Source organism: Rhinatrema bivittatum, chromosome 8, assembly GCF_901001135.1.
Source record: "Rhinatrema bivittatum chromosome 8, aRhiBiv1.1, whole genome shotgun sequence".
NCBI lineage: Eukaryota > Metazoa > Chordata > Amphibia > Gymnophiona > Rhinatrematidae > Rhinatrema > Rhinatrema bivittatum.
The window spans coordinates 73,301,938-73,315,519 of record NC_042622.1 but is presented as its reverse complement, the minus strand read 5'-3'; the positions used below and the strand labels follow the sequence as shown (position 1 = coordinate 73,315,519).

The following is a 13,582-nucleotide window of genomic DNA, read 5'->3' as shown; positions in this document are numbered from 1 at the left end:
GGGGATTTCAGAAGAAAAAAAAAAGGAGTGCCCCTTCTTTCAGGCTAAGAAGATTACCACCTGTAGCAGGGAGGTAGACAGGGATGGCTACTGCGCTGAAAAAAGGACAGGTCCAGCACAGTTCTTAATTAGGACTGTGGCTCTATTCACAATGTAAGGTGAAAACTGTTACCTGTCACACTTGCACATGGCTGCTATGCACATTGAGGAAATCGGCAGGGAGACAAACACTTGGCCTGCAAGAGAGAGCGGCTTCTCTGCCTGCCAGCACAATTCCTTGGGACATTACATTCTAGCAACTCTAAGATGGCCGGTGTTCTTGCTGGGCTTCTGTTCATGCGGCGGGAAAGGAAAATTATGTCTTACCTTCGATAATTTTCGTTCCTGTAGTACCAAGGATCAGTCCAGACTGCTGTGTTATGCCTCCCTTCCAGCAGATGGAGTCAGAGATAAAACTGAAAGCACCGCCCATATAACCCGGGGTGCCACCTGCGATCCCTCAGTATTATTGATAACAAAGCAGAATAAAGAATCATCCTCCCCCCAAAAAGGGCTTGATAAAGATAAAAAACTTAGGAACAGTCTGCAACCAGTGACTAGATCAAGTTAAAAACTAACTAAACCTGCTCCAACGAAGAAGCAACTTGATCCGTAACTCGTAAACATATAGGCTCTTCAAGATCAGTAGCGATCTGCAACAAAACAATGAAGACACTGATTGGACTCTCCAATACATGGGCGGGCGTCTGGACTGATCCTTGGTACTATAGGAACGAAAATTATTGAAGGTAAGACATAATTTTCCTTTCCCTGTACGTACCAGGATCAGTCCAGACTGCTGGGAAGTACCCAAGCTGCCCTAAATGGGGTGGGACCTGGAGAGTCCCACACGAAGCACCCTATCGCCAAAGGAACCCACCCTTGGATCCCTGACATCCAAACGGTAATGCTTAGCAAATGTGTGTATGGACTTCCATGTGGCCGCCCGACAAATCTCCTGCGGCGACACACACTGGCTTTCCGCCCAAGAAGCCGCCTGAGATCTAAGAGAATGAGCCTTAAGCCCCTCAGGTACCGGGCGCCCACAGCCTATGTAAGCAGCGGCAATAGCGGCCTTCAGCCAACGGGCGATAGTAGTCTTAGAAGCCTGCGCCCCTTTCTTCGGGCCACTCCACAGAATAAAAAGGTGATCCGACACTCAAAACGGATTGGTAACCTCCAAATATCGCAAGAGAACTCGACGGACGTCCAACCTCCGCAGATCCTTGTCCTCCGCTGAAAAGGAGGGCAACTCGATGGACTGATTCACGTGAAAGGCCGAAACCACCTTTGGCAAAAAGGAAGGTACTGTGCGAAGAGAAACACCCGAATCTGAAATACGCAGGAACGGTTCGCGACATGACAGAGCCTGAAGCTCGGAGACGCGCCTAGCTGAAGAAATAGCCACAAGGAACACTGCTTTAAGCGTTAAGTCCTTAAGCATTGCTCGCTTCAGCGGTTCGAAAGGTGCGCCACACAATGAACGCAGAACAAGGTTCAAGCTCCAAGACTGACATACCACACGAACCGGCGGCTTCAAATGCTTAGCTCCCTTCAAGAAACGCATCACATCCGGATGAGCCGCTATGGCACGACCATCAATCTTGCCACGAAGACTGCCCAAGGCCGGGACCTGAACCCGGAGCGAGCTGAAGGACAGACCCTTCTGTAACCCGGCCTGTAGGAAGGACAGGATGTCAGCAATAGTAGCCCAGCGAGGCGACAAACTGCACTCCTGGCACCAGGAGTCAAAAACTTTCTAGACTCTGACATAAGTAAGACGCAGAGGTTTTCCGAGCTCGGAGCAGCGTAGAAATCACCGCCTCCGAGTAACCCTTCTTCCTTAAGCGCCGCCTCTCATAAGCCATGCCGCTAGACAGAATCGATGTGCCTGTTCTAAAAATACTGGACCCTGACGCAACAGGCCGTGCAGGTGGCCTAACCGCAACGGACTGTCCACCGCTAGGTTGATCAGATCGGCGAACCATGGCCTCCGAGCCCACTCGGGAGTGACCAGGATCACCGGTCCCTGGTGTGACTCTATGCGACGCAACACCTTTCCTACGAGGGGCCATGGAGGAAACACATACAGAAGAACGTGGGTGGGCCAGGGGAGAACCAGGGCATCCACCCCCTCGGACCCGTGGTCCCGTCTGCGACTGAAGAAGCGAGCCGCCATGAGGTCCAGACTCGGGGTCCCCCATTTCCGAACTATCATGCTCATGGCTTCCTCCGATAGCTCCCACTCTCCGGGATCCAACCGTTGCCGGCTGAGAAAGTCCGCCTGAACATTGTCGACGCCGGCTATGTGAGATGCCGCGATCCGGTCGAGGTGACGCTCTGCCCATTTCATCAACAAATCGGCCTTGACGGACACGGCCCGGCTTCTGGTACCTCCCTGCCTGTTGATATAGGACACCGTGGTCGCATTGTCGGAGAGAATCCGTACCGCCTTGTTGCGCACCAGTGGTAAGAAATGCTGCAGGGCCAGCCGAACCGCTCTGGTCTCCAACCTGTTGATGGACCATTGCGCTTGCCAGGGGGACCAACGGCCCTGAGCCGACCGTGACTGGCACACCGCCCCACAACCGGAGAGACTGGCATCTGTCGTCACCACTATCCAATGGGGACTCTCGAGGAATACTCCCCTCAGCAGGTGATCTGGATTGAGCCACCAGGACAGGCTGGACTGGGCTGGTTCGACCAGAGGCAGGGGGACCTGATACTCTTCCGACCTGGGATCCCAATGCGAGAGCAGCGCCCTCTGTAATGGTCGCAAATGAGCAAAGGCCCAAGGGACTAACTCCAGGGTAGACGCCATATAGCCAAGAACTTGCAAATAGTCCCACACCACCGGAGAAGCAAGCGAGAGCAGACGCCGAATCTGGAACATTAACCGCTCCATGCGATCGAGAGGCAGGGACACCCTGCCCGCTGCAGAATCGAAGCGCGCTCCTAGAAACTCTATCACCTGAGAGGGTGCCAACTGACTCTTGGCATAGTTGACCACCCACCCAGAGACTGCAGTCGACTCACCACCGAATGGACCGCCGCGAGACAGAGCCTCTCCGACTTCGCCCGAATGAGCCAATCGTCCAGGTATGGATGAACCAGAATTCCTTCTCGATGTAAGCTCGCTGCTACCACCACCAACACCTTGGTAAACACGCGAGGAGCAGTTGCCAGACCAAAGGGCAGGGCCCGAAACTGATAGTGCTGTCCTAAGACCATGAACCTGAGAAAACGCTGATGGTGCTCCTGAATTCCTATGTGAAGATACGCCTCAGTCAGATCCAAAGAAGCCAAAAATTCTCCTTTGTGCACTGCTGCAATCACAGAGCGCAACGTTTCCATGCGAAAGCGAGGCACCCGCAAGGCCCTGTTGACCTGCTTTAGGTCTAGAATTGGGCAGAAGGACCCATCCTTCTTTGGGACCACAAAACAGATGGAATAACGACTGGTCCGGTGCTCCGACGGTGGGACTGGCGTAATGGCTCCGAGGGCCCTCAGATGCTCCAACGTCTGAAGCACCACCTGCTGTTTGTGTGGTGGCCCGCAAGGCGATATCAGAAAGAGATCCCGGAGGGGACAAGCAAAATCCAAAGCGTAGCCGTGTCTTATATCTAGCACCCACTGGTCGGACGTAATCTGGGCCCATTCCTCGAAAAAGTGGGACAGTCGACTTCCGATGTTCGGAACAGAGGAATGGGCCGGCGCTTCTTCATTGTGTAATCTTGCTGTTGCTGGCAAAGGCATGAGCTCCCGAGCGCTGAGGCCGCCTGCCTTGAAAGGAAGACGGTCAAGCCTGTGCCCTTGAAGTCGACTGGCGAGGGACATAGCCCGAAGCCCCTCTATTGGACCTAAAACGCCGCTGTCCTCGGTAACGGCCCCGGAAGCCGCCACGGGTCGTCTGAGGCCTGTCTTCGGGCAACTTATACACCTTGTTGTCTCCCAATGCCTTAATAAGCTGCTCCAGCTCATCTCCAAACAAAACTTACCCCTAAAGGGATAAGATCCGAGCTGGGATTTGGAAGAGGCATCTGCCGACCAGTGCCGGAGCCACAGCAAACGACACGCCGAGACAGCAGACGACATTGTGCGTGCCGAAGTCCGCAGAAGATCATAGAGGGCATCAGCCGTATAAGCCACAGCGTACTCCATGCGGGCCGCCTGTTCCGTTTCCCCAGGAGGAAGGTCCTGGGTCAACATTTGCTGCACCCAACGAAGCAAGGCCCGCTGGATGAGGCCACTGCAAGCTGCTGCACGGACCCCCAATGCGGCCACTTCAAAAATGCGCTTGAGCAACACCTCCAACTTCCGATCCTGAAGGTCCTTCAGCGCCGTGCCTCCCGTCACCGGGATAGTGGTGTGCTTGGCGACTGCCGAATCCACCTTGGGGACCTTAAGAAGGTCGAGCGTCTCTACCGGAAGCGGATACAATTTTCTCCATGGCTCCGGTGACCCGCAAGGAGGCCTCAGGAGTCTCCCACTCCCGGGATACAATCTGTGACAACTTCAGATGAAACGGAAATGTCTGCGGGGGATCCCGAAGCCCCGCCAGAGCAGCATCCCCTGTAGAAACCTGCGCCGCATCCGGTGACAGCGGAAGCTCCAGCTCCTGGAGCACATGCAAAATCAGATGGTCCAGTTCCTCCTTGCGGAACAGCCTTAAGACCTGTGGGTCATCTCCCTCCACCGGAGGGACCACCTCCCCCTTCTCATCCAAAGACAACAGGTCCGGCGAAAATGGATCCCCCGGATCCGGCGGAACCGGTATCCTAGCGGTTCCCCTGTCCTCAAAGTCCCTCGGGGTCTTGGCTGGTGTGGGAGACTGAAGCTCCCAGTCCGATTCCGCTTCCAGGAAAGCCTTGTGCATCAATAAAATAAACTTGGATGAGAAGGGCTGCTGCCGCTTTAAGGCCCCCCCGCAGCTTTCCCTGTAGTAGGAGTCGGCCCTGCCGGCAAATCACGCGGCCTGTGAGGCGGGGATAATGGAGGAGGGAGATCCCCTCCCTCCCGAGTCATCCGCATCGGAGGCAGACAAAATGGCCACCGCTCCCATGCTAATCGGGAGCGTGCCTGGCCTAAGCCTCTCTGCCTCGTGGTCCCCCCGCGGCTTTTTGTGGCGCAAAACGGGCGCCCCCCGCGGCGAAACGCCGCCCTGCGAAGGCCCCTCGCCCCCGGGAAGGCACCGGGAGCAGAGGCCTTCGCGAAAGAGCCGGAGCCCCGGCTCTCCGCAGGAGCTGCACGCTGTCCCCCAAGGCATTGCAGGCAGCCGGGTGAAGAGCTCCACCCCCTCCGGAGGCCCGGGAGTCAAGGCAGGCGCAGCTGAGGTAAGAAGCAGCTCCCAAAACTCTAATTTAAAAATTGCTCTTCTGTTTGTTTGTTTGTTTTTTTTTTTTAACTAAGTCTCAGCCCGCGGGGACCGGCACGGGGGGAGGGGGGGGAGTCCATAGGAATGTAGCGTCTCTGAGAGAGGGGGAGAGTGACCGGCCCACCGGTAAATCCTCCCCCTCTACTCACCGGGCCAAGCAAAAACTCCGGGAAACTAATCAGGCAGGACACAGCCCTGCTGAGCCTGCCCACAGACGGCTGCAGAAAACAAACAACTTAATTTGTCCTATCTTCTTTTTATTTTACTTTTTTTTTTTTTTTTTTTTTAAAAGATCCAGTCACAAGTGCAAAAGCTGCAAAAGCTTTTCAATTTTATTAAGGTAAATTTCCCTCCTTTTATTTATCAATCTCTTTTTTTTTTCAAACCTAGAGGGGCAAGGCCCCAAGTGTACCCAGACCAGGACCGAAGGTTATGTCTCTCATCTGCTGGAGTCAGAGAAAATACTGAGGGATCACAGGTGGCACCCCGGGTTATATGGGCGGTGCTTTCAGTTTTATCTCTGACTCCATCTGCTGGAAGGGAGGCATAACCCAGCAGTCTGGACTGATCCTGGTACGTACAGGGAAACAGCAGTGAGACTGACTCCACTGTCGAACACACTTCAGTGGATCCCAGGGAGCCTCAATCTGCTGAACATTGCTGAGTACCAGCAAGAAAGTCCCCCGCCAGGAGCTGCTCCCCAAATGCTCCATCCAGCACCAGCTGAAAACCTCTCACCCGAGTTCGTCCCAGGCACTCACCCAGACTCTCTCAGGCACAGTCCATGATTAACATCTCTCACACACCAAAACCTAGCCTTTAAGGCTGCTGCAGTCTTCAGCCGCTGAGCAGAAACAACTGCACAAGTGATAGCTCTCCATTTTTTTTTTTTAAACTTTACCACACAATGGCAACCCAAAGCCAAAGAGAGAGCAGGAGCTATAAAGAGAGTGAAGGGGAGGTGTGTGTGGAAGAAGCCTGTTCCTACCTGCTCCTTTGAGGGAGGGAGCACAGGTCTATAATCTCAGGAGCCAGCTCTTCTTTTAGCAAAATTTTACATCCTTGCAGGCTAAAAGCAGTTAAGGGCTATACTCAACTGAGGGAGAGAGAATGCATCTGTCAGCTCAAGAGCTGCCCACCAGAATCTTCTGTTCATCCGGCCTAGCCAGGCTCTAGTTTCGAAAAGGGAAGCATGTCACTATCTGCTGGAGACTGAGAATACTGGCAGATGAGTGTGACATCGAGTCAGCTGATCTCAGTTCTCCATCTGCTGGTTGGTATGCATAACCCACTTGTGTGGACTGGCCTGCCTGAATGCAGAGGAAACATTTGTTTTGAAATTTGCCAAAGGTGCAAAATACGAATGGTTACTTGAAGATGAAGTTTCTGCAGGTCAAATTTTGCTGGAAAAGTACATGTGAAGATCTACACGTGCACTTTTCCACCTCTGACCTAAACAAACTCCCACAAACACTTCCTTTCAATGTGGCTAGAATAATTTTTACCCACATAAATGGCTGAAAAATTGTCCTTTAAAAGTCCTAAGTAAACAAACTGCAATACTAATATTTTTTAACCAGTTAGGGCATTTGCCAGGGGGCTAGAAGAGATAGCAAGTATTAAAAATACAGTTTTTCTATCAGTGTGCAAAAGAAAATATTTTCTATAACTAGGGACCTTTGTTTTCCATTTTATTTTTTCCTGAGAATTTCAAATGTTAACACAAAAATAAACTCATGAAAGACTGATTTGTGGAAAAAAATTAACTTTACTTCTAATTAAATCATTGAACATCCCAGGAAAAACAAAAAACTGAAAACGAAGGTCCTTACCTATAACTGAAATTCAAATGTACCTGGGTTGAATTTTTGTCTACATAAATGTGAATAACTCCTCCATGTTTGTTGCATTCCTCAATCACATCATCCTTAATTTCTGTGTCCCAGCCAGGTTCATCTTCTCTGTAAAGGATGAAACAGGGATAATATTTAGCAGTTATAAATAATTCTTAATAAACATCATATGAGCTGATAATGAACTTTTGTTGTGATGGTTATTGATATTCTGGGTCCACGCCAATCTTGGCCCTGCTTACACCCACAGCCACTCTAGGTAAAAATTATTTAATCAAGTTGCTGAAGGAATGAATGAGCTCTGTAGAAAGAGGCTGAATCGCTCACTAAGCAGCAACAGTATCTTGAAATAATCTCACAATATGAAAAAATATTTCACATCAAATACAGTTTATGGTGCCAGCCAAAGAGTCATATAGAGCAAGTGTGAAATTCATTAAAGCAGTGGTTTTATGTTTCAATTTCCAGCTGGCTTTCCAGGACCCAGTTAGAACCAATGGCTCCTATTCAAAAGAATGCTACAACATGCTTTCTAACATCATAGTAGATGCTTCCCACTCCTGCTATGTTGGAGAAAACAACTGAAGACCTAAGGTGGAAATAGCCAAGCAGAAAGCAGTTGTACAAAGTATAATTGGTAGGAAATTAAAATGTGTGCATGGAAAAAAAGACTAATGATCAGAAGAACATACTAATTATTGAGATATTCATTTTCAGGACAATTTTTGAAAGCATTTAATTATGTAAAATGCTTTTGAAAATTGCCCATCCACCACATGGCTACAAGTATGTGTGGCTTTTACCTGCACTGTGTGGAGACATTCCCGGGGACATGTTAGATCGGAGGAAACATGATGCATAGTTTTGTTTTTTTCAAACTACACGTGTAATTTTCCACAGAAAAAGTACCTGCAGAAAAGTAGAGTTGCTTACCTGTAACAGGTGTCCTCCCAGGACAGCAGGATGTAGTCCTCACATATGGGTGACAATAGGCGGAACCCTATTATAGAACACTTTTGTCAAAATTTCTAGAAACTTTGACTGGCACACTGAGCATGCCCAGCATGCCATGATCCCTGTGTCCACAGGGATCATGGCATGCTGCTTCAGTCTTGTTTGTAGCAATAACGTGCGAGCAAAAAATAAAATGTACGCGGACCCAACTCCATGGGGTGGCGGGTGGGTTTCACGAGGACTACATCCTGCAGTCCTGGGAGAACACCTGTTACAGGTAAGCAACTCTGCTTTCTCCCAGGACAAGCAGGATGGCAGTCCTCACATAAGGGTGATTAACCAGCTACAGGCTGACTCATATTACAACAGGTCAATAGCAGACAACTCGTGCAACAGGCACAATAATTGGGGAGCTATTGGCAATGATGAGGCAGCCTGAAATCACAGTAGGTGGCTGTGGAAGGAGTTGGGCATTTTACTGGAAAAATATTTTTCAAGACAGAGTCTTGAAGGCCTTCCTTATCTAAGCAGTAGTGGGCTGCAAATATGTGAAGAGAGCTCCATGTCGCAGCCTAGCAGATGTCGGCAATTGGCACTGAACGATAGTGTGCTACCAACATTGCCATGGCTGTTACAAAATGTGCTTCCACTCACCCCTGGAGAGGAAGGCCTGCTTCCTCATAGCAGAATTCGATACAGTCTGCTAGCCAGTTAGAGAGAGTTTGTTTGCCCACTGCAACTCCCAGCTTGTTCTTGTCAAAAGAAACAGAGTTAGGTGGATTTCCTATGGACTGCAATGCGGTCTAGATAGAATGCAAGTGCACGCGTACAGTCCAAGGTGTGCAAAAGCCTCTTGCCCTGGTGAAAGTGAGGCCTTGGGAAAAGAGTGGACAGACTGAGTAAGGGGAGAGACTGTGTCCACCTTAGGAAGAAATTTAGGGTGAGTATGGAGGACCCTAGTATAGGGCGAGTATCTCACTGACCCTTTGAGCAGATGTAATGGCTACGAGGAAAATAATTTTTCCCTGTTAGAATTTTTAATGTCATAGGAATGTAAAGGCTCAAATGGGGGAATGCATGAGCCTTGTGAGCACTATATTTAGGTCCCATTCCGAAACCGGTGATCGTAGAGGAGGCTTAAGTTGTAGAAAGCCCATCATAAGCCGACTCATAAGGGGTTGAGCCGTTATCAGGGCATCCCCTATTCCCTGGTGGTTCGCTGAAATGGCACTGAGGTGTACCTGTGCAGAGGATGTCTGGAGACCAGAAGCCGAAAGGTACCCTAATATAGCCTAATAGAAATGGAGTGGGGTAGGCAAAGGGGCCAATACCTTTTTGTGTACACCATTTGGTAAATTCTGTCCATTTCTAATGGTAAGATTTACGTGTGGAAGGTTTTCGTGAACCTACAAGTACCTGAAAAACATTAGTGAAAAGATTTGAATGTTCAGATGGTATAAATTGCCATGATTCTGTGTTATGAGACTGATCTGTGGACAGGCGAATTGGTTCCTGATTGATAGGTCGAGAAATATGTGGAAGCATACTTGTCGAGGTCAGCACGGGGGTATGACAATCATTAAGCCCCTGTCCTGCTGTAGCTTCAAGAGAGTTTTTTGGCTATGAGCGGTATCGGAGGAGACGTATATAGGAGGCCTTTGTTCCAGGGGCGATCAAAGGCGTCCATAGCTAACACGTTTCATTGCCTGTGTAGGGAGCAGAATCTGTCCACTTTGTGGTTCAATTCAGATGGAAAAGGTCGATGGTTGGTTGACCTCAGCGCTAGAAGACTTTGCTCGCTACACATGGATTCAGAGACCACTTGTGGGGATGGAGACATCGATTGAGATGGTCTGCTAGTAAGTTCGGTATGCCAGTTAGATAAGTGGCCCGGAGATGCATGGAGTGTGCAAGGGTCCAGGCCCAGATCTGCGCGGCTTCCAGGCAGAGCTGATATGATCCTGTGCGTCCCTGCTTGTTCGAGTACCACGTTGCCACTATGTTGTCTGTCTGTATCCACACAATTTTGTGTGAGAGGCAGTGTTTGAAGGCATAAAGGGCATAACGTATGGCTCGAAGCTCCAGGAAGTTGATGTGAGACTGCTCAGTGAGCGGAGTCTACACATCTTGGGGTTTGGAGGTTGTTAATATGAGCTCGCCAACCCAAGTTGGTTACTGGATCAGTGAAATGGATTAGGGACGAAAGCGGATAAACGGCTTAGAGCCACTGAATTTTAAAGTGCACTGTCTTTTTCCCATGGCTAGTCTGGCCATAGGAGTGACGTGGACTGTGGAAGCCATGTTGCCCAGTAATGGGAAGAATTGATGGGCTGAGGCTATGTTGCATGCGCGCAGAGATGTGGACAGTTTGATAGGATGTTCGCACGGTTGTTGGGCAGGAAGGCCTTTTGGACTGTAGTGCCCAGATCTGCTCTGATGGAGGCAAGGAGGTGAGACAGATCCATATGGGATTTATGGTAGCTGATCAGAAATCCCAGCAAATTTAGTAGACTTATAGTGAGTCTTAGAGAATTTAGAGCTCCTTGTTTGGATTGACTCCTTATTAGGCAGTTGTCCAGGTAAGGAAACATGTGAATGCTGTTTTTTTGTAGATGAGCGGCAATCACTGCTAGGCATTCTGTGTAATACACGAGGTGTCGAAGCTAGTTCAAATGGCAGAACTTGGTATTGAAAATGCTGTTGACTCACTATGAAGTGTATTGAAGGTCCTGAGAATAGAGTCAACCTCCTTGTTGTAGTAAGGGAAGCATGGTGCCGAAAGACACCATTCTGAACTTTTCTTTCTGAAGAAATTTGTTGAGATTTCTGAGGTCCAGGATGGGCAGAGGTCATCTGTTTCCTTGGAAGTAGGAAATAGCGGGATTAAAATCTTCTGTCTTGTTGTGTCCGGGGAACAGTGTCCCGAGCCCTGGTCCTCAGTAGAATGGACTGTTCTGTTCTCTGGCAAGGTTTCAAAATCCAGAAGCCTGCCCGACTGGCGGAGCTGATGTGATCTGGATATCAGTTGTTGACGTGTACGTGCTTTATGATGTGGGCTGGTTGGTCTCATGTGGGAGCTGGATAATACTTGTGAGAGCGGTAAAAGATCCTTCTAGCATCCCTCTTTGCTGGTTTTCTAGCCGAGGAGGGAGGATTTGCAAGAAATGTAGAGAGCTGTCACAGGGTCTCGCGGTGGTCTTGCAATTGAGCCACTGTCTATTGGACCTTGTGCATGAAGAGACGATCTGCGGTGCATAGCAGATCAGCTAGTTTATCTTGGACTTTGGGCCGTAAATCAGGGACCATAAGCCAGCACTGGCAACGGGAGGACGTATCGAAGCAATCACATGTTGTTCAAACTTCATGTTGATGGTACTGAGGTTCCCTTGGTGTTGTGTCAAACATAGCTGGTAAACAGCAATGTGTGACACCAACATGGATCCCCGGAAGATTTTATGACCTAGACCCTCTTTAGTGACCAGGTTGAAAGGGATGGTTTCAGACATTTCCTTTACAAAAGTGGCAAAGGAGATGTCATTTGGAGGGATCATTTGGAGAAGGCTCAGAGAGGAGGTTGGTTTAGGTCTCTATGGGATTGGTGCCGAAGTGGGATTAGAATCCCCATCGCCCTTCAAGGATCCCGGGATAGGTATAGGGGCCCATGGAGGCTCAGAAGGACGAGTCGGCGGCGATGACTTAAGCTGTCGTTAGTAGGGTACCGATGAGGGCAGCGAGGCGGTGCCGCAATGGTGCGAATATCGATGGCTCTGGTGTTGGTGCCAGTATGGGGACCGGCATCAATTGAGGTTGTAGATTCCGGAAGGCATCGAGGACAGCCTCATGGATGAGGACGTCCAGCTCCTCCCTGGAGTTGGTATAGGTAACACAGCTACAGGGGGAGGCAGGCTAGGCATTACTGGCACTTCCACATGGATCTGTGGTGGCTCAGTATCCGGCATGGTGTGGAACACCTCAGTGCCTCGGGTGCAGAGGAGCATGGAGACTCTTGTACCTGGGCCCGATTCACAACTGGCTCGATGGACATCAATGCTGAAGTGGTATCGGTGCCGGCACAGAATGCGGAACCTTGTCGATGCCGGCGACGATGTTTCCCTCGGTGCTCGGCCCGGTCATTCTCTAGCACCGAGGAAGATGTCACCGATGTCGTGGTTGGTGGTGACGGATGGTCACCGTGCCTCTACTGCTCCTGGCATTGTTTTTCGCCTAAGGATTACACGGGGGGTCTGGTTGAGGTCCTGAAGTATGGAGCATTTTCGTTAGTTGAGGGCACTGAGGCATCGACGGCCTCGTCAGACGGCAACCTCCATGGCATCAATGGGAACCTTGGATGCCCCAATGGAAGATCGCAGCAAGAACACCCGCGGGCATCGTGGGGCGGACCGAGTGCGATAGACATAGGGAGAGAAAAAAAAAAAGGGCGGCAAAATGGTTGGTAACCCAGGGGAACAGACAGTGAGGTAACAGGAACCGACCGGAGAACTCACCGAGCATCGATGAAAATGTACGAGAAGGGAGACCCGTGTAGGGAAATTTGTGAAGTAAAAATTCAAGTTTTTCCATGAGGAAAAGTTGTGAAAAAAAATCTCAGAGAGCTCCTAAATGTGAGGTAACCGCAGCGCGGAAAAAAACGAGACTGAAGAGAGACCCCTGTCGACCGAAGGAACCAAAGACTGGCGCCTGTACATCAAGGCGGTAATGTCGGGCAAAAGGTATGCAGGGATTTCCACGTAGCTGCCCTGCGTATTTCCTGTGGAGAGACCGATTGACTCTCCGCCCAAGAAGTAGCCTGAGAACGCAAGGAATGAGCCTTCAAGCTCTCAGGAACCACCTGGCCCTTGCAGATATAGGCTGAAGAAATCGCCTCCTTCAACCACCGAGTGATCGTAGGCTTAGAAGCATTCTTGTGGCCACTCAGGCGCCACGAGAATGACCGGTCCCCCCCTGTGAAACTCTATTCTCCTGAGAATTTTTCCCACTAGTGGCCAAGGAGGAAACACGTAGAGGAGAACGTCAGGGGCCCAAGGGAGGGCCAGAGCATTCACTCCTTCCAAGCAATGCTCCCTCCAGCAGCTAAAGAATCTGGGAGCTTTGGCGGTGCTCAAAGTTGCCATCAGGTCCAGGTGAGGGGGACCCCACCTGTGAACAATCAGATCCATCGCCTCGGACAACTCCCACTCGCTGGGATTGAGATGCTGTTGGCTGAGGAAGTCGGCTTGAACATTCTCCTTGCCCGCTTTGTGGGAGGCAGCTAGACGATCCAAGTGCCTCTCCGCCCAGCAAAGAGCTTGCTGGCTTCCAGCGCCACCAGACGACTTCGGGTACCCCCCTGACGATTGATATA

The 13,582-nt window shown here is 50.3% G+C and overlaps 1 protein-coding gene across 12 annotated transcripts in view; it reads right to left on the bottom strand.

Moving 5' to 3' along the window:
* RBM39 (RNA binding motif protein 39) overlaps nucleotides 1–13,582 on the bottom strand; it is a 267,063-nt gene that overhangs the window by 16,312 nt on the left and 237,169 nt on the right. For all 12 annotated transcript variants that reach the window (XR_003858117.1, XM_029611511.1, XM_029611510.1 and 9 more), the window contains one exon: nucleotides 7,269–7,374. Coding sequence is in view for 11 of the 12 variants with exons in the window: in XM_029611511.1 (XP_029467371.1) it covers nucleotides 7,269–7,374 (106 nt within the window). In the remaining variant the exon portion in view is untranslated. The remainder of the gene's footprint in view (nucleotides 1–7,268; nucleotides 7,375–13,582) is intronic.